The sequence below is a fragment of the Heloderma suspectum genome, chromosome 2 (genome assembly GCF_057233095.1).
Source record: "Heloderma suspectum isolate Gila_16-S chromosome 2, 16-S_ref, whole genome shotgun sequence".
NCBI classification, from domain to species: Eukaryota; Metazoa; Chordata; class Lepidosauria; order Squamata; family Helodermatidae; genus Heloderma; species Heloderma suspectum.
Window position 1 is genome coordinate 156,181,532 of NC_139459.1, and position 21,916 is coordinate 156,203,447.

The window sequence follows — 21,916 nt, forward strand, 5'->3', positions numbered from 1 at the left end:
TTACTTGCTCTGTTCTAGTCATATACTATTTACTACTGCGTTGTGTGGTGTATACTATACTGTACAGTAAATACATAAATTATTAGCACCTGATAAAGGTGTATGTTGTGGTAAAGTGGGTTTTCTCGATGTGTCAAGCTTTTGTTTTCAATTCTGCCCAGTCCATAAACAAGTTAGTAGTAGCAAACAAACAAAAACATTGCAGGCCAGTCACATTTGTGCACTTCACTTATTTGTAAGTAGATAAGTAAATCATGTCTTAACCATGCCAGACTGGCTAAATTCATAAAGGCCCTGTGGATTATAACCAAACGTATCAAAATATTTTAGTAGAGCTGGATGCCTTCCTACAGACCCAGCTGCCCTTCATTGGAGGATCCTGGCCTCTCATCATTGACACATTTCTCCAGAGCCTTTCCATTCTCAGCTTTTGCCACCTTCCTTGGTAAATGTCCTAGCTCTTTAGACATTCCTGGAGCCCTTTTAGCTTCCCTGGTGCTGGACTGTACCCACAGTGCTTTAGCATGCTTCAGGGTTTCTATCCAGGCAAAAAGCATCTTAACTTCATGTCCCTCCTTGTCTGGCATAGACAATTGGAGGGGAACATGCTGGGGGAGAGGGTGGTCAGAACACCCCAGATATTCACTGGCCAGCACTTTCTTCTTCAGCTATTAAAGCAAACCCAGTTAGCACTACACACACACACACACACACACACCATTGCTGGGTGGTCCCTTTGGTGAAATGAACACCCAGAACCCTGAAGCCTACAGACCGCCCACAACCCACCACCAGAGGCTGAGCCCAGTGACACAACAAGCATGGGATTCCCTTCATGCCTTCCTGACATTTTTCCCCAGTCTCCCAGTTGCCAATGAGACCAGAAGCTTCCTGGTTCCTTCACTGGGCCAGCATTATTTGGGGCTTCACCTGGACTTTGTCCCGATGCCATTTATTGCTGATACACACAGATGAAGTGAGAAGGTGGTATCAGCACTTAAATATGGACTCCATTGTTCCTCCTTCCATTCTGATTCCACATAGTAATGTGCAGATGTCCCTCCTCCAACTTCGTGCTGAAATTTCTCAAGGGATGGGACAGAGCTGCCCCTGCATAAGGCAAACAAGATCTTCAAGGTCTGGGTCTCTGACCAACACTTCTGGAAGTAACTTCCCTCTCTTCATTCAGTGCTCTGTTTATTCCTTTATCCCACAGTCTCCTTGGCTAGTTCTCTCAATGTGATAGACATAAATGAGGGCTAATGGAAAGATGAACAGGTATTGCATCGCATAACAGTGGAGGAATTTGGGACAGGATTTCTCTTTGACCAAGCATGCTTTTGATACCTGTCAAAATACACACATTTTGATACCCACATTTCTGCAAGAATTGTGGCAACTCAGCAGTTACATATTAAGACGTGCAACAGGGGAAATATTTTTGCTGCTCTGGACGTTTCATGAAAGGCCTTTTGATATCAGCAAGAACATGGTTTAAACATTCTTGAAATCTTTCAAGCTGGCCACAAGTGATTTTTGGATTAGCCTTATTCTGTACTTCTTCGCCTTTTCAGACTCTGTTCCTGGGTTAATCCAAATCCATGTTTCCAGTCCTTCAAAAAAATCCCAAATATACCATTAAGAGCAGGAAATGGGTCCTGAGAAGGGAAGCAATTATTTAATACAGATACAGTACATACAAAGTATGCATTTGTCTTCAGAACTATCACTTAATTGTATATGCTGATTTGTGTAGATTTAATTAAATACTGAGCTAATAAATTAACATGAGATTTAGGGAGCAATCCTATGAGGAGAGGCGGCCATCTCCAAACTCAGAGGCAACCGCCTATCCAACACAGGTCGGGAGGAGCGCAGAGGGGATCATCTCTTCCGCACTCCAGACATCCTGCACTCATGGCTAGATGGCTGATTTCAGCTGTCTAGCTGCAGGATGTCGGAGCACAGGGTGGGGAGGCCAGGTGATGCATAGGAAGTGTCGTACCAGCACTTATGCACTCCCTGCCCCTCCCCACTCTCAGGAATGCACCCTTTTGCCCCGCTCTGCGCTGCTCTTCTGAGCACAGAGTTCAGGGACTGACTTCAAGGTGGCAGGGGAGGGGGTGGTTCTCCGGGAACTGACCAATCCTATGGCCCTCTAGCCGCTGACTAGCGGCCATACGATTGCACCCTAACTGACTAAAAATATTTCTCAAGTGATAGCATGTACTATTTTATCTGATGGGAATAAATGTTGCTTGCATTTACTTAAATATGTTTCTGTTAAAACAAGAAATAATATAACTGTTGCAGGCCGCTATATTAATATCTGGTGTGGAACATATAATCATTTGGAAGCATTGATCCACCAGTGATTGGGCAACTCTGAGGAGATGATATGATCAAGATTTTTCAGCCATTACTGTGTTCATTGGGATCCTAATCGTTGATCCACGAAAATCAATGCACACCTTGTACTGACTTTAATGGGTTTGGGATACAAAGCTGAATGCTTTTTAAGATTGTAATAAACTTTGATAATGGTTGGATATGAATTTATTAAAAGACCTTACATAATAATGAATATATGGTATTCACAAAACATTGCAGTAAGCAAAATAGATGCTAATATTTCAGTGCAAGAGCAAAAGTACCTGGCAGTACCATTAATCTATTCTCTTTTTTTCCTTTCTTGCTTTTCTTCTTTCTCTACAATAGAAGTGGAACAAAAAGGTAATTAAATACACCTCACATGTTTTTCTATACATATATCCCTTTCTAAACAATTATGGGATAAAATATTTTAACATTCTAATGCTTTAGTTGAAGTTTTTTCATCATTAACTTACACCATTTTCATCTGTTGATTAAAGTTAAGAGGTTTGTTTGCTGTCCAGCAGTACTAACATGTCATCTGTTTGCTAGAAAGATTGAATTATTCCATCCTTCTTCTCAAAGGAATTATTTTAAAAATTAAAACATCTTCCCTCTCCCTTTGCACATTTTATGGAAAAACATAAAATAATTTGGAAGCATACATGTATGCTTCTTGCTTTCAACATCAACAAAGCATCAACCAACAGTGACTTAGAGATTCAAATGTTAACAATATTTTATATTTCTGGAGGGAGCAATCTTATGTCCTGCAGACAGCAGGGGGGGGGGGGATAGGATACTTTGGTTTCCTCGCTCCGAAGTCAGAGACAGGGCTCTGATCTCAGAGCCAGGAAACTGCTCTCCCTGCCCCCTTGTAGTCAGCACGGAGAGAACTGTGCTGGCTACCTCTCAGCGCTTGGAAAACAGAGCACGGAGACAGGGAAAATGGGGTGTTCCTGGGGGCGGGTAAAGTAGGAGAACAGGACAGCTATGATATGATGTATTCTATGGCCGTCCAAGCCTCCTTCCCTCCCACTCCAAGGTGCTGCCACTAGACAGGCGAAATTGCCTATCTAGCAGAAATGCAGGGTAGCTGGAGCACAGAGACGAAGATCGCCTCCACTGTCCTCCTGCCCTGCATTGGATAGTTGGCAGCCTCGGAGTTTGGAGACTGCCACCAATCCACATAGGAAAGGAAAAGTCCTCCTGTGCAAGCACCGAGTCATTGCTGACCCCTAGAGGGATGCCGCTTTCGCTGGCGTTTTCATGGCAGACTATAGCGGGGTGGTTTGCCATTGCCTTCCCCAGTTGTGACTACCTTTCCCCCAGCAAGCTGGGTATTCATTTTACCGACCTCAGAAGGATGGAGGGCTGAGTCGACCTGAGCTGGCTACCTGGGACCCAGCTTCCGCTGGGATCGAAGTCAGGTCATAGGGAGAGTTTAGGTTGCAATACTGCCGCCTACCACTCTGCGCCACACGAGGCTCCAAATCCACATAGGATTGCACCCTAAATGTTTAAAAGTGCAAAGTGCTGTACATGATCAAATGTAAAGACAGGCCCTGCCCAAAGTTTCAAAAGCTTAATTCCCTATGCACTCTACCTTGCGCAGATGTTCAAACAAGTGTACAAATGAATACATGGAGGAAGAATCAGGATCATGCTGTATGGCATGTCCAGTTTTCACAGGAACGTATGCATGATCCATCCCCTCCATTTTCAAAGGGTATGGATCACACATAGAGACTTTGTGTGTTTGAGTATACACTCATAGGCCCCTGTACAAACAGGACATTGAATACATGGAAATCAAGGATGGGGCCAGTGGGTACACACTCCATGTGTTTAATTGTCACATTAGATGTCTGCACAAGACTATGATAATCATGCAAAATATAATATCACACCATCCTTAGCAATGCATTCCTGTTTTCTAGCCCTACAGAGAAAGTGCAGGGGCTCAGTCTTTAACTCTGCACCAGCATCATGCCGATGGAAATGCGTAGCTAGACTGATGTTTGCCCATACACTCATATTCTGGGTTACTAACAACTTAAATATAGACGTGACCAGCATTATTTGATGAGGTAGAACCTCCTCCTTGCTAGGAAATCTCTTGCTGATTTCTGTAGGATGGAGTTCACTATAAGGGTCATGGCAACATTTCCTGGATAACACCAACATCTTAATGTTTTATTTGTATTTTATTATGATATTATTTGACTATATTGTTGTGCGTTGCCCTAGGAAAGGTTTGAAGGGCAGGAAATAAATACTTAAAATAAGTAAAATACGTGTGGATGCAATTACCAGCATTATTTCAATTAAATTTGTTTTTACGAGCTTAAAGTAATTGAGAATTGACAGTTTGGTGTCTAAAGCCAGGGGTGTGGGTAAAAATAGTTATAAGGTCTGTGGAGCAGATAATTTCAGCTGGACAGCCTTAGGAATTATGATTTCTTAATTAATGCTTTAATTCTCACCTTACCTGTCTCTTGAGAAACTTGTATGAGGGTCAAGAAGCAACAGTAAGAACCAGACATGGAACAACCGATTGGTTCAAAATTGGGAAAGGAGTACGACAAGGCTGCATATTCTTGCCCTGCTTATTTAACTTATATGCAGAGTACATCATGAGAAACGCCGGGTTGGATGAATCACAGGTCGGAATTAAGATTGCCGGGAGAATTATCAACAACCTCAGTTACGCAGACGATACCACCCTAATGGCAGAAAGTGAAGAGGCTCTAAAGAGCCTCTTGTTGAGGGTGAAAGTGGAGAGTGCAAAAGCTGGTTTGAAACTCAACATTACAAAAACGAAGATCATGGCATGTGGCCCTATCACTTCCTGGCATATAGAAGGGGAAGAAATGGCATTTCAATTTATTGAAGTTTCAACCCTAGCCTTCCTCCACTGGGCTGGTTTTTTCCTTCTTAACATTATGGTTTTCTTCTTTCCTCTGTGGCTACATTCTCTGTGTGTTTATGTAACAGTTCCCCAAACCTATGAACTGTAATAGGTCATTCCCTTCCTGTATGTTTTAAGTGCTTTTTTAGTTGCTAAGGGATTTTTCTTTGCTCTGCTATAATATATTTTAATTACATAATTTTAAAGGCAGAGCGTTTGCTGGGGGGCAAAAGAAGAGAAGAATGGGGGGCCACTCCTGTGAATTCCCCACATCCTTCTTTCGGTGTAAAAAAACACTCATATCCGTTTCAGACTTTAGAGAAGCTTGCATTTCTGGGGTTCTTTAGAGAAGCTTGCATTTCTGGGGTTCTTTAGAGAAGCTTGCATTTCTGGGGTTCTCTCTTGTCCTGGAGTTCTAGACTTCCAAGTGCACATCCGAGAATCACTACCGCATTTGGTAACCTGCTTTGTTTGTAACCCTTTCCCTCCCTTCAGTTTTTCTTTGCCCCGGACTACTGAGAGGAGTATATCAGAGTGAACATTTATTTGAATCTGACCACCAGTCAGGAGCCTGGTGTAAGGACCCATTGCAGGCTTCCGACAAGATCTACTACATGCCATGGACCCCGTACAGAACCGACACCCTAACGGAGTACTCTTCCAAGGACGATTTCATTGCTGGAAGACCAACTACAACTTACAAGCTGCCACACAGGGTGGATGGCACAGGGTTTGTGGTATATGATGGGGCCTTATTTTTCAACAAAGAAAGAACCAGGAATATTGTCAAATTTGATCTCCGGACAAGAATAAAAAGTGGGGAAGCCATCATTGCTAATGCCAACTACCACGACACATCCCCTTACAGATGGGGAGGCAAATCTGATATAGACCTGGCTGTGGATGAAAATGGCCTTTGGGTAATCTATGCAACAGAGCAAAACAACGGTAAAATAGTCATTAGTCAGCTGAATCCTTATACTTTGAGAATTGAAGGGACGTGGGATACATCTTATGACAAGAGGTCGGCTTCCAATGCATTCATGGTCTGTGGCATTTTGTATGTGGTGAAATCTGTGTATGAAGATGATGATAATGAAGCAACAGGAAATAAAATAGACTACATTTACAATACTGAACAAAGCAAGGAAAGTGTAGTGGATGTTCCTTTTCCAAACTCATACCAGTACATCGCTGCTGTGGATTATAACCCAAGGGACAACCTTCTTTACGTATGGAACAACTACCATGTGGTTAAATATACTTTGGATTTTGGACCGATGGACAGTAGAACAGGTAAGGTTCTTCACTAAGTTTTGGGTTTGTTTTCTGTGATCTTATATTTTGCAGCCAAGTTGGGTTGTGGCCTAAGGCAAAATTAGTTTTTGTTTCACTAAAAGAAGCAGCATAGCAGATTGATTTAAATTGGAGCTGCATTGGGAAGGAGGTCTAGCCCATTCTCTCCTATGTGTTTTCCCAACTTAAATCGTCTCCCCTTCCCTGAAGGTGCTATATCTGTGGGGTGGGTAGAGAAGACACCAGAAACTTCCCCAGGTTTCAGGTTATGTAAAATGAATGCTTCTTTCTGGCACCTCAAAATTTTGGAAAGACTGGTCAAACCATTTTGATTTTATAAAGATTAGGATGACAGACGCCCCCTGATTATCCCTTAACATGGTGGAATGTTCAATTTACTGATGGGCCTAACATAGTCTATAATACATTGGGGAGAGGGTAAGATTATCAACACTGTAATTATAAATTACAGTGAAATTTATAATAATAAATTTCTATCATTCAACGGGGAAATTCAGTGATAAAAACTGCCAGTTTATGACCAGAGTTAAGGCTACTCGTGGTGTCTAAAGTTCCACAAAGCCAGGAAATTGGAAGTGATGCCTTAACTGACATGCCCCATGATCAGTGATGATGTTGTGCAATGTCACAAACTGTGCTTGCTTACATCTTACCCTCCATGCACCCACACTGTCAGCAAAAATGCTCCATGTTGTCCTGGTCCTGTATTGCCTTATGAAGCATCCAGCATTACAGCTAGAAGAGGGCTCCCTCTCACTGCTTAACCTATCCTGCCAGCTAATGATGTAAGCAAGAAACAGGCATGGGTCAACTCACAGGAGGCGTCCTCAAGCAAAATCGTAAGGCTCAGATGCTTCATAAGGCAAGACAGGACCAGGACACCATGGATCATCTTCGCTGGTCCCAGGCACTCCATCCTCCCCATCTGCCTTTAGGCATGAAAGACCAAGGAAAAGTGTCCGTGCATGGAGGGTATCAGTAACCTGTTTTCCAATTCCATCTTTCATCATTAAAATAATTAACATTATCTGATTAAATCACCATGACTACACAATGCCCACAATAAGCTCTTTGAGGACTTACTTCATTTGCTGAAGTAGATGCCATTTTTTGTCCATAATTTGCTGGTGCAATGTAATCCTTTGCATACTTATTTGCAATCTTGTACACATACTTACCCTATGCAGAGTTACTTTGCAGTGATTGGGAAGGGAGAATGTCATGGATTCTGCTTGCAAGGATCACAATATTTGGAAATGGGAATGTCTCTCACATCAGATTCTTTTCTGGTGATTATTCGATTACTGTAACAAAATCTGCTGCTCTTTTTAAGCTTTTTTGTTTGACAGGATGAAATTCAACAGGCCCGACTTTCCCATCTCTACATGTCCATTCAGAGAATCAGAGCCTCTGTCAGCAAAAAGGATCTGATGAATTCTTGAATGCTCTGGGGGATTTTCCAGTGGATAGAGTTGGCAATCCTACTAAGACCCTTGTTTAATTTTGGAATGGGCCATTGCTATGATTGTTCCAGAGTGCCCTCTCTGACGCTGCGGAGCCTAATCAGCTCCCGGGTATTCCAGGGAGCTGAGGGCTATGAAAGACGCTGAATGATAGCTAGAGTAAAGGTAGCAGAAATCTGGTTGCGAAGACGACCAAACACAAGTAAAAGCACATAATCATGCCTACAGCGTGAGGTGAGGGCAGCAAAAAGTGTTTATTTCAGCAAAAGGGGCTTATTTCACTGCATCACGTTCTCGAGTAGCCATCCAGGGAGCTTTTTAAGGTGGTCCAGGGGCTGTTAACATTGCTCCAATGAATTGCCCCCTAGTGCCTTGAGAAGTCTGCTGTGATTCTTCCGCTAGGCATTTTGAGGACAAAATCATCCATCTTCCCAGGAACCTTGACCCCACATTCACTGCAGTTCCAACTGAGGCATCCAATGCTGCATCTAGCCAGACATGGACAAGGTGTTTGTGCTTATACATCTGACTATATGCTCTCTTGATCCTTTGACTTTGGGGCTGATAAAAGCTAGCTGAGGAGGTTTATCCAGGTGGGTCCTGGGTGTAGTGAACACATCCTTGTGGGAGTAGGCAGTATCTGCCACCTTGAAAGAGGTGATTGTGTGACTATTGGAGGCACCGTTCTTTGGTGGTTCTTGTTTTATTTTCAGGGACAGTTTTGGAGGACTACTCATTGTTCCCCTGGTGTTTAGACTATGGGGTACCACAGGACACTATTTTGTACCCCGTGCTATTTAACACCTATGTGTGCAAGCCTTAGACCAGTAATGTGATGTAGCAGAGGACTAGATGAGGGCCCATAAAGTGAATTAGAGTTCTGGCAAGGTGGAGCTTCTGTGGGTAAGTGTCCACCCACCCACCCAAAAGGACCAGACGCATGATCCAGTACTGTTACTGGAGACACAGGTGCCTTCAATGGCTAGGAGTACCTTTTACCAGCTTCAGCTGATTCGGCCATTCCTAGAGACCATGGCGCATGCATTGGTAACCTCAAAATTTGATTATTGCAGTGCATTTTATGTTTGACCATTCCTTAAGTTCAGCCGGGACCTTATGATACTTGGCAACTGGCACCAGGTCACAGGTACCCCCCTTTTAGGGAAGGCTCTCAAGAAAGTTGTGGCAGGGAAATTGCAGACTTTTTAGGAGGATATTGATTACCTTGACTCATTCCAGCCTGGGTTTAGGCCCAGTTTGGGGAATGAACTGGCCTTGGTCACCCTGATGGATTAGCTTCACCAGGAGACGGATGGGAGGAGTGTTTCCCTATTGTTCTTGCTGGATCTTTCAGCAGTTTTTGATATTGTTGACCATTGTATCCTCCTGGACAGAGTCAGTGGCCTGCACACACACCCTTAAGGTTGGTACACAAGCTGCAGTTGATGCAGAATGCCACAGCCAGGTTGGTAACAGGACTGGCTTACCGCCACCATACTGCACTGATGCTGAGGTAACTGCACTGGCCGCCAACCTGCTGCTGAACCATATTTATGGTTTGGGTATTTGTTTACAAAGCTCTAAAAAAACTCATGACCAAGTACACCTAGCAGTTTTTCTTCATGGTCTTTACTCATCTGGAAGCTGCAGTTGGTGCAGAATGCCCAGCCAGGTTGATAATGGGAATGGCTTATCTCCAGCATACAATACCTGTGCTGAGGAATCTATGCTGCAGCACTGATGGAAAATGGAGGCCTGCGTTTTTTTCCCCTCGCTCTTGTACCGACAGTTGGTGGTCTTCTTTTGATCCTTGGTTTTATCAGTTTAATTCAGTATGTCTGCTGTGTTTAAAAAGTTCTACTGGACTGAAACCTTGCATTATCCTTACAACATTTTAATTGAGTATATCTGTATCTCTAATAAAATGTGACAGAACAGTGATAAATATATAATGTTCACACAATATATCTGAGCCTTTCTTTGACAGCTTAGGAGGAGGTGGGTTTGGACAGGAATGTAATGGAACTACATTTGTCATTTTATTTTATAAACCCTCAAATAAATTGCAAGAAAAATGAGCTGAGATTTTTTATTCACAGAAAGATATCACTATGAACATATCCAGAGTCTACCAAAGCTGAATTGAAGAAAGGCTGCCATTTTGGGACACCAGTATTGTTGTTTACTCAAAGCAACATAAATTTAGAAAAAAGCACAGAACTGGATCTCTACTGGTGCAATTCACAGTTATGTCAGGTTGATTGTACCTATACCTAAAATGGTTCACTCTAGAAATACATAGAAATGCTAAGGAATCAGTTGTGTAATAATCAGTCTCTTAACCTTTTTCATTATAGTTTTAAGTCCATTGCAGATAGCAGAAAGATATATGAACATAAATAGAATCTTTACTTCTATGAATTATACATAACATTTAAGTGAATTGGTCCCATAGAAATAAAGTGACTTAAATTAAAATAGCTCTATAAAAGGGGTGAGCAACTGAGAGAGGGGGTGTCCAGAGGGCATTTTGCCCCCCCCATGGGGCACACCCAGCAGGGTGCGGGGGGGGGGGATCAGCAGTTTGTTACTGAAATTTGGCAACAACCCACAACAGACTGCTGAAAGGGTAAAATTCAGCTTGATAACAAGCTAAATCTGACCTTTTAAGTGCTCCATAGTGTTAAAATAGCCAATTTTTGCTGTTTTTACCTAGGGATGTACAAAAGTCACTTACCTTTTCGCGGATTCTGTTCATGGGAGAGGGGAGGCGTTCCGTCCCACCCCCCGGAATCCTCGACGGCCGGCTGTGTTCCGTGGCGGCTCTGCGGAGCAGTCAGCCAGGGCCGTCCGCAGCTGGATTTCTGGCCACGGAGGGCTCTGGGTAAAAAACAAAAACAACACGTATGGAAATGGCGGCAGCTACGGCCGCCGCCATTTGTGTTCCTTATTTTTCGCTGTCTTAGTCTACGTAAATATTTACGTAGACTAAGACGAAGACAAGAAAGGGGAATGCAAATAGTGCCCAGTACACTATTTGCGTTCCCCTTTCTTGTCTTCGTCTTAGTCTACATAAATATTTACGTAGACTAAGACAGTGAAAAATAAGGAACGCAAATGGCGGCGGCCGTAGCCGCCGCCATTTGCGTATGCATTTTGTTTTGTTTTTTTACCCAGATGTGATAGGCTACGTAAGTCTTTACGTAGCCTATCACGTCTATGGGGGGGGGGGAAGAAAAAAAACACAGACTGCAAATGGTGGTGGTGGCAGCCAGTCGGAAGATCAGCCGCCGCCACTGCCGGAGCCACCGCTGTCTGAAACATCAGCCCCAGGTAAGTCTCATCCCGGGGGGATCCGCGGGGGGCGGGGGGGTGGCAGGCCATTCCGCGATGGATTTCGGGGGGCCGAATGCACTGGTATTCGGCCTCACCGAGATCCGTCACGGAATTCTCTGACATCCCTATTTCTACCACCACAAAATTTGAAGGCATAGGGGCTGTATCCAGCCCATGGGTCACATGTTGCCCACCCCATTCTGTAAGAAAATTAGAGTACATTTTTATTCAAAGCTTGATCAATGCAGGAGTTAAAGATCTGTATAACAACGTTATATCAAGTACATGTATGGATGATGAGTCATTTAGGTTAGTGGAATTAAACAGTAAGATAGAACAAAGAAAATAAAAAGAACATAAAGTAGGAATGCTTCAGTACATGACAGTGGTAGACCTATTGAAGAAGTATCTTGGTATTAAGAAAGGGAGCCTGGGATCTTAATTTGTTTTTTTCTGAAAGAAATGATTCCATACTTGTCTGCAGATCTTGGCTTGTACACCAAGGCAGTTTACACCTGCCAGAAATTGAAAGTCTTGAGTCATTCTCATCTTCATAGCATGTTCTAACAAAGTCTATATGTTGTGTATTGCAGTAATCATTTATGAGCAGGCCTCTCAGATGATCATGTCATTGAACAGGTACCAAGGAAGAACATCATAAAAAAAATACTGACTTGGAAAAGAGGAATGGCAGATATATACTTGCATATCTGAGTTCAATCAGTGGCACCATGCACAAAAGTGAACAGCACCATGCAAGAGCTCGGTGATGTTATGTATCAAACAAGTGAACAACACAAGCTTTACGTCTTTGCAAGTCAAATGAGGGACTCTCTAGACAGTGAAAAAATACTGTGCTTTCTAATTAACATAAATTCCTTTAGTAATGATGTCTTTGTGCAGCATCTCATAAGGAGGGACTGCTCGCTAATCATTCCATGTGGACAATACTGAAACTATTAATTCCCACATACTTCAGTCTATGAAGGGAAAAAGCATTTGGGATTATTCATTTGAAGAAAACAACAGGCTATCGCCCTTGGAATTATATATAAACAACAAAGTCAGCTTTGGTTTGGACCTGTGTGGCAATTTCCTCTTCATTCACACCGTTCTGCAATGTACCACTTCCAGGTGTTTGACATAGGCAAAGGGTAAAGTAGGTCTGGGCAACCTCTTTTGGTCCAGAGGCTGGATTGCTCCCCTGGACCAAGCCACTGGCCCAGATGACATGATATCATCTGGCGTCATGCCTCTCCTGTGACATCTCCTAGCCCTGGCACCCCTTTTTTTCTTTTCTCCATTCACTTCTCTGCACAGAGAAAGGGACTGAGCCACTGCTTGCAGGAGCTGGTTCCTGCAAGCCCTGGCTGAATCAGGCTCCTCCTTCTCTCACTACTTGTGTCCCAGTTGGGAGGGCAAACAGTGCACAGGGGAATCCCTATGTTATTGCCAGTCGGAAATAACATAGGGATTCTTCTCCCCAAGCCTCCAGGCCAGGGGTGGGGCTTGAGTAAGGGAGGGGGAAGCACCTGTGGGAGGGGGCCCAGCCTCCAATGGGCAGATTAGCCCACTCTTTTCCAACAGCACAAGAGGCGACTCTACACATGGACATCACCAGATGGTCAATATCGAGATCAGATGGATTATGTCCTTTGCAGCCAAAGATGGAGAAGCTCCATGCAGTCAGTAAAAACAAGACCTGGAGCTGACTGTGGCTCAGATCATGAGCTGCTTCTTGCAAAATTTTGGCTTAAATTGAAGAACGTGGGGAAAACCACTAAGCCATTCAGGTATGACCTAAATCAGTGGAGGTGAGGAATAGATTTCAGGGATTAGACCTGATAGACAGAGAGCCTGAGGAACTATGGACAGAGGTCCGTAACCTTGTTCAGGAGGCAGCAACTCAATCCATCCCAAAGAAAAAGAAATGCAAGAAAGCCAAGTGGCTGTCTGATGAGGCTTTACAAGTAGCTGAGGAAAGAAGGGAAGCGAAAAGTAGGGATGTCGGAGAATTTCTCCACGAATCCCCAGGAGGCGGAATGCCAACGCATTTGGCCCCCCGAAATTGGTGGTGAAATTCTCTGCCACCCCCCCAGGATGGGACTTGCCTCCTTCGAATGTCCCTCTTGGCGGCGGGTCCCAGCTGCGTTCCGGCGGCGTTTCAGCGGGGTCGGGGGCGGCGGCCAGTCTTCCAAAAGGCTGCCACCGCCGCCATTACAAAGTAAAGTAAAAAATAAAAAAACATATGATAGGCTATGTAACGATTTACGTAGACTATGACGGCTAGATTTTCAAAGTCAGCCGTGATAGGCTACGTAAATCATTACGTAGCCTATCACGGGTGACTTTGGAAAAAAAAAAAGCATGTACGCAAATGGCGGCGCCCATGGGCGCCGCCATTTGCATTCCTTATTTGGGCACAGGTAGTCTACGTAAAGATTTACGTAGACTACAGCGAAAATAAGGGCAACGCTATTTGCGTTGCCCTTATTTTCGCCGTAGTCTACGTAAATCTTTACGTAGACTACCCCTGCCCAAACAAGGAATGCAAATGGCGGTGCCCATGGGCTCCGCCATTTCTGTACGCGCTTTTTTTTTCCTTCCAAAGTCACCCGTGATACGCTACGTAAAGATTTACGTAGCCTATCACGGCTGACTGAAAATCTAGCCGTGATAGGCTACGTAAATCGTTACGTAGCCTATCACGTTTTTTTTTATTTATTTTTTTTATTTCGCGCCCGGGGAGACGGGGCGCTCCCCCCCGGCCTGAATTTCGGCAGCGAGGGATGGGGCGCCTCCCCCCAGCCTGAATTTTGGCCGGAAGGGGCGGGGTGCCTCCCCCCCCTGCCAAGAACTTTGGGGGGTAGAACCGAAGCGCCTCCCCCCCACCGCAAAGCAAGCTGCGGGACCAGGTAAGGGACTTTCGTCCATCCTTAGCGAAAAGCAAGGGAGAAAGGGGAAGATATATCCAGCTGAATGCAGAGTTCCAGAGAATAGCAAGGAGAGACAAGAAGGACTTCTTAAATGAATAATGCAAAGAAATAGAAGAAAACAGTAGAATGGGAAAGACTAGAGATCTCTTCAAGAAAATCGGAGATCTCAAGGGAACATTTTGTGCAAAGATGGGCATGATAAAGGACAAAAAAGACAGGGACCTAACATAAGCAGATGAGATTAAGAAGAGGTGGAAAGAATGCACAGAAAAACTATACAGGAGAGATCTTAATGTCCCTGATAGCCATGATAGTGCGGTCACTGAACTTGAGCCGGACATCCTAGAGAGTGAAGTCAAGTGGGCCTTAGGAAGCATTACTAACAACAAAGCTAGCGGAGATGACAGTATTCCAGCTGAGCTATTTAAGAGCCTAAAAGATGATGCTGTTAAAGTGCTGCACTCTATATGCCAACACATTTGGAACACTCAACAATGGCCACAAGACTGGAAAAGTTCAGTTTTAGGGGTGGACGAAAGTCCCTTACCTGTCGTCGAAGGACGTTCGCGGTGGGGGGGAGGCGCTTCGCTGCTCCCCCTGCGAAGTTCAGGCCGGGGGGGAGGCTTCCCGCCTCACCCCGGCCGAAATTCAGGCCGGGGGGGAGGCTTCCCGCCTCGTCCCGGCCGAAATTCAGGCCGGGGAGGAGGCTTCCCGCCTCGCCCGGCCGCGAACGCGAAAGTTTAAAAAAAAAAAAAAAAAGCCCCCTGATAGGCTACATGACGATTAACGTAGCCTATCACGGCTAGATCTGCAAAGTCAGCCGTGATAGGCTACGTCAATCGTCACGTAGCCTATCACGGGTGACTTAAAAAAAAAAAAAGCGCGTACGCTAATGGCGGCCCCCATAGGGAGCCGCCATTCGCGTTCCTTATTTAGTCGCTGTAGTCTACGTAAAGATTTACGTAGACTACGGCGAAAATAAGGGCAACGCAAATTGCTGTGTATGGTGTCAAACATTTGGATACTGTCAGTGGTCTTCACTACAAGCTTTTCTGTGGGAAAAATGGCCAAAAATGCAATTTTCTGCGGAAAATGGCCAAAATTGCAGATATCTGTACAACTTGTCACTTCCATTTATATAATACACAGCCAACTATCCTAACCTATGGGTGTAGGTTGTGATTTGGCATGGTAGCACATAGCTTCTACCTGTGGATTAGAGTTGGGAAATAGTTGATGGTTGGCTCCTGTACTTACAGATGTCCCCATTAGCATGTGAATCTCTCCTGGAGATCATTAGGTTCATCTGCAAGACAAACTACACAACAGTATTTGGAAATGCCAGTTCTGAAGACCTCATCTGCATATGGTGAATCTCTTGGTATTATCTATATAAGGCCTACATTGGCCAAGTTCTTGAGGATTTGTTTGAATAATAGTACCTATAGCTGAAACTCAATGGGTGGGTTCGCATACACACTGTATGTATGTGTGTATACACACTTAATACCCTGCGAATTAAGCCACATTGCATTGGTTGTTCACGGAACAACCCGAAGTACGCCCGACAGATGATTGGGCTTGCCATGGCTTGTTCTCCTGCTCCTTCCCCCCTCAGTCCTCCAGCCAGCTCTGGTATATATCCCAAGGGATTTTGGAGCAAAACCCATCTTGTCTCCCCCTCCCTTCTCCCATTGCTACCCCTTTTTGTTCCCTGGCTTTTTTTCTTTTGGGGGGGTGCCTCAAAAATGCACAATTGGAGTCACTCCAATCACTACTCCTTTTCATTCACTAGCTTTTATTTCTGGTGCCTTAAAAATGAACAATTGGGGTCACAATTTGGGGGGGGGGGTCTTTCGCATGTGCACAAGCGCGCACTTATGGCTGTCTGATAATTGGAGTCTTGCCTGGTCAATTTCCTTGTCTGTTTCAGCTATCAAAGAGAGCCAGGGAGTAGGCAACTTACAAGGGAATTGACAAGATGAGATTGCATATCATCTAATTTGCATATAGTTGTGAAGGACCAGGTGAGATATAATACTAAAGGAAAGGAGGCACCCGGTGCCGCAATTAAGAAGCACCAAAAATGCAGGGGGGATCCAAAGGAGTAAGCGCACCAAAGGGGGAGGTGACAATATCTCCCCCATGGTGATGTGATCTTATCAATTTTATAAGAGTTGGACTGACACTTCTCAGCATCCCCCACCTCTTCAGCACTTCCCCGACTCTCCAGCTATGCTGGAAAGGGGAGATATTAACTTCTCCCTTCCATTCTTTATTACTCCTTTTTGGAGCACTTACTGCTGCGGTTCCCTGACAGTTAAAAAACACACACACAAAGAAATGTATGCAAATGTAATGGCTGGAAAGTAAATGGGGGCAAAAATGTGTGCAAATTTTAGGGCTGGGAAGTAAATGGAGGGGAAATTTGCTCAACTGCAGTAACGGAGCAGTAATGGGTGCTTTTATTGCACCATTGCCCTGCCTCATTGGGGTGGGGGCAGACAATGCTGCCTTCCAGTCATAACTCTCCCATGTTTTCCCACCACTTCTCCCATCTTTGTTTTATCATGGAAAATCTGTTAAGAAAAGATGGAATAGTTGCCTTCTGATTGTTAAGACTCCTCCACTTGGAAGCCCTTTACACTTAGAATCAAAGGTACTGAAAGGAAGTTAAATTTCATTCTGCTATATGCCACAGATTTAAATATCATTCTGCTACATGCCACAGATTTAAAGTTATAATAGGAGGATGATTTAAAGCAGTTGATTTAAAGAGATGATTAAACAACCTCTTCCTCAGCATTTGTTCTATACAGGTAGACAACAAGAATTTGTTGCTGTAAATCTTAAGTGAACTGATTCAATAGAGATCAAGTTATATCCATTTTTATATGTTTGTAGTAAAAAAACAAAAACCAGTTTATGACATTCTAAAATCAGGCAAGCAACAGTGCCAATAGATATCAGAAAAAACAGCTGTAAGGCTGGAAACCAAAGTCAAAAAAGAAAGACTTGCACCAATTGAATTCCCAACACATTTTGGCACTTGGTCATTATCAAGGGAACTGAAGAATACAAAATATAAAATACATGAGAAGTGATATATAATGTACACCAAAACACTTGATACATTTTACATGTTTCCAAAAGAGTTCTTGAATAGTATGTATTGACTAATTAAAATCTTCAAAACATGCTAAACTATCCTGAAAATAATATTAAAATTATCTATATAAAAATACATAAGTTGTATAATCTAACAAGTATTACAACAAAATAAATTATATATAGATACAGATATACACACATACACATATACTAGGCATTTAAAGCACAAATTTATATATTTTCAACAAAATGTCTGAATACCCTAAAATGACTAGTTAAAGATTGCAAAATGTATCAACTGACTTAAAAATGCTGATGAGATTCTCTGTATCCAATGATGACCAAGCAAGATTTTATTTTTTTTTTTAACAGCTTACTTGCAAACTCTTAGAGATGCTTTTGGAGGATTCCCTCTCCCTTGCTTCTTCCAAAGAAGACTGAAAAGTGTTCTACCTTTCAAGGCATATGTAGTGTATCAGCTGATTTTAAGCAAATTAAATTGGACTTACTTAAATCCCTTTTCCCAGTCTCAACTCTAAAAGACAGAATGCTCAAAATCCTGTTAAGGATAATACTACCCCCTATATTGAGATAAATTTCAAGATATAAACAAGAATGAGTATATTATACAGTTTATTCCAAGAGAGACATATAATCAATATTATCATTTAACCCTAAAGGGGTTACAGACAGTACCAAGCCTCAAGATCCACATTGCTTCCTTTCTAAGTAGTTTCTTCCTACAAAGCTCTTTCCTCTTTTCCAGGGCAATCTGCTCCATGGCCCAAAATAAAATATCCCCTGCTTAAGGTCCATGTTGTAAGTGATGTTTGACTAAGGGTTCAGCTTCCCTTTTCTACTTTATATTATTAAAATGCTCTTCAATTCTTATTTTCAGTGTACAGGTAGTCATTCCTACATACATTAGATTGCATGGACATCTTAACAATATAAACCACACCCTGGCTGGCACAGGGGGTAAAATTTCACAAGAAATATTCCCGTTGGCTGTGGGGATCCATGAAGGACAACATCTTACATGTGTATTTGCAGTACACACTGTGCCCACAGGGGTGGTGGCCGTTAGGTGGAGCAGTGCCTAATAAGATTCAAGATGTTGTTCCCCTTCTATCTCTCAAAGTGGTGTCACTGGGCACCAATAGTCCTTGATATTATTAGTTCTTTTGTAGGCAAAGACTGGTTTCCTTTGAAAAATGGATATACCTCCCAAAATATGCCAGTACTTTAAAATGCTTCTTCTTATGGACATACTAGCTTTATTATAGGTCAAACTACATACTTGCCTACTCTCATCTTTCTGTTGTGTTCTTTCTTGTTCATCCTTAGGTCTCAAAATCTCATTAGTGCTCTCTCATGTGCCTTGTGAATGACTTCAACTGAGTAACCTCTGCTTTTAAAATCCCTCTTTAGTTTTGTGGCTTCTCTTTTGTAGTCTTTTATCTCTGCACAATTTTTATGTATTCTGAAGAACTGGTTGACAGGAATATTTTCCTTGATGTGCCTAGGGTATGAACTCTGAAAATATAAGTAGGTGTTGCAATCTGTAGGTTTCGTGTATGTTACTGTTCGTAATTTTCCTGCTCTCTTTGCAACCATAATATACAGGTAGTTAATATGAATGTTACTGAAATGCATTTCAAATCTAATATTTTAGTCTCTCCAACTATGCCACGCAGAAAAGGAATGTGATCTATTGCTATCAGCGGCAGCATGGGACGGGGCATGTAGGGCTGTTGGAGGAGAAGGGAATCATTGGGCACTAGGCACGCAATCCCATGGTGCTGACTCTCAGAAGAGGCGTTTCAGGGGCTTCAGTAGGGAGGCTAATTCCATCATGTGAGCCTTCTTTACACTCATGCTTGGTTGGATGCAATCATAAATAAGAGTCTTCAAAAAGTTCATTAATGGGGCCAGCATGTGTGGGTGGGGATGCAGGCCGTGGTCATTGGCATGTGAATAGGGGGTATTCAACTTCACAAAAGTACCACTTTTTATCTTTTGAAAATGTTGGTGCACTATTTTTGAATATGTTGGAGTAGGAACAGCATGTCTTAATGCTGCTGCCAATCATCTGTGTCTGTTATTCTGTAGTCCTCAGTTTTGCCACCTTATTCTCTCTGCCAGCTTCTCTTCACCCCCTCCTGACTTGCATAATAATGTTAGAACAGCTGTTACTCCAATGTATATCAAGAAACTGTATTAGTTGGAGGTTGGACTCGATGGTCTTATAGGCCCCTTCCAACCCTACTATACTATTCTATTACTATTCTATGAATGTGTCCACCTCATTAATTGAAGTTAGTTGTGCTATACATTATCTTACTCAAAAAGCAGAAAGTTGCGGCTACAAAAAAGGGTAGTTTACCTGTTGACTTGAATGGGATGTGGCTGGAATGTTCTTTGTTGCTATGGAAAATCACAAGTTGTTCTTTTGCTACAGTGATTTCCTTTGAAGGCAGTTATTATCATTCTCCTTTATTTGGCAAACAGAGGGATCCTGTAACTGGATGAAACTTTTTTTTCTGTTTGCTATTTACTAGGAACCTGATTAAAGAACTCATAGTTGATTAATTGTATGAGTTTTAGTTGATGGATTAATCAATTAATTGTGCATATATTTGTATATGTGTAAAGTAATAATTGTGAAGACAAATGTTGTGAAAGGAAGCATTATAGAAGAGACATTCCCTTCTTTACAAGAGAAAAGGAGGAATGGTTCTCTGAAGACATGCTGGCATTTGCTATCTGCATTTCTTATAGGAACTTGTATTAAAAACAAGGGTTTTTTTAATACAAGTAGTTATACAGTAGTTATAAATCTGCTTCCCAATTAATCAGGAGCATCTTTTTAGTTGATCCACAGATATTTTTACTTGATTAACATAATCAATTAAATATTGCAACCCCTCTATTTACTAGTACTACACTCAATATTTGTATACCATAAGTTGCTTGGGGTTGTACAGTGGACAGAAGTGATGTGGTTCTTTCCCTTACATCAACAAGAGGAGGGAAAGTGAAGGAATTCATGGAAGGGTTAGAGGACCAGCAATTGGCAGTGGAGAAACAGGCAAAGTGAGTAGGGGCTTCTCCACACAAGTGATTTATTGCGTGTTCATGATTGGCCATTTATGGAAGTTTACAGGTCCTTTACATGACGTCATCAACCTCCAGGATGTCTCCCATGCCTTCCCATGGTAATCTTGCTTTTAAAAAGATCAGAGATAATGCACTTTGCAAGCCGAGACAGGGTAACGAAGAGACAGACAACAAAGCTTGGATTGACATTGGGCCACATTTATTGAAATATCTGCAAAGGGGAAAACCTAGGACGGGCACTGTCTGTGCCAGCGGCTAGCTGGCACCTTTATGGGCGAAAACATACCCAGCCTGAGGGGTGGTGTGTCAGCATCGCCGCCCCTCCGGACTGCCCCTTATGGGGGAGGTAGACCTTCCCGTGTCACCTCCTCCCAGCGCCGCACAGCTCCTGGGTGAGTGAGCTGAGTCAGTCTCGCAGGCAACCCTTATCCCCCCACCAAGCCGCAAAACCCGTTCAGGAGGCCTCAGGCATCACCTGTCACTATAAGGTGCCTCTGAATGCTCACCGTCCCTAAGCTCGTTCTCCTTTTTGCCTGTCCTAGCCACCAACTGGAATGCGACCTAAACTGAGAATTAGACCAGAATTACCTACAGGACACACCCAACCCCATTAACAGTATGAAGTAGGTGAAAAGACACGCAGGCCCAGCCAATCGGACTGTGAGCCAAAAATTCCTACTTGAAGAAGGAACTCTGCGCCCCTAGCTAATTAGTCAGTGTTAAGTTCCCTGAGCCAAGTCTGGACAATAATGTATTACGCTTGGGCATCAAGTATCTCGGAGTCTAATCAGTTGCATCATATCTGGATGCTCAGACCAGCTTGGAGATTCTGAGGGCCCCAAAGAAAGCCATTAAGGCCGCCCCATAAACAACGATGCCTCGGAAGGAGAGGGGCAAATTAATGGCCATAATCCCTGGGGTCATAAAGGATATCTGGGGAAAGGGGATGCCGGAGTCCACAGTTGAAGGTGACATCCTGGCCCTGCCCTGGATGGCATGTCGCGAACAGAAGCCTATATCCTAGCAGCCACCAGGAGTGAGAAGCCTAATGCTTGGCCCCCCTCCCCCCTCATGTGCCAAAGGACTCCTTGCCGGCCCCCAGCTGATCCAATGCAGTTTGTCATTACCAAATTGGACAGGTCCTGTCTATAAGGCTCCCCCCGCGCCCTAATAATTTCCAGATGAGAGATGATCCCATCACTATTCCGGTCTAGTAGTCCCCAATGCCATCTCCCGGTTCACGTTCTGATGGGCCCCTTCCATGGCCCTCAAATTCCAAACCTTCCTCCAATGAATTCGAGGAAGCAAGCAGGAGCAATGATCGTTATTCCTGGCCAACTGTGCCATGT

The 21,916-nt window shown here is 43.4% G+C and overlaps 1 protein-coding gene across 1 annotated transcript in view; it reads left to right on the forward strand.

The window, feature by feature from the left end:
- Positions 1–21,916, forward strand: part of ADGRL3 (adhesion G protein-coupled receptor L3) — a 713,779-nt gene that overhangs the window by 198,787 nt on the left and 493,076 nt on the right. Inside the window, exon 5 of the mRNA XM_084829694.1 lies at positions 5,780–6,580. Within this exon, the coding sequence (XP_084685820.1) occupies positions 5,780–6,580 (801 nt within the window). The remainder of the gene's footprint in view (positions 1–5,779; positions 6,581–21,916) is intronic.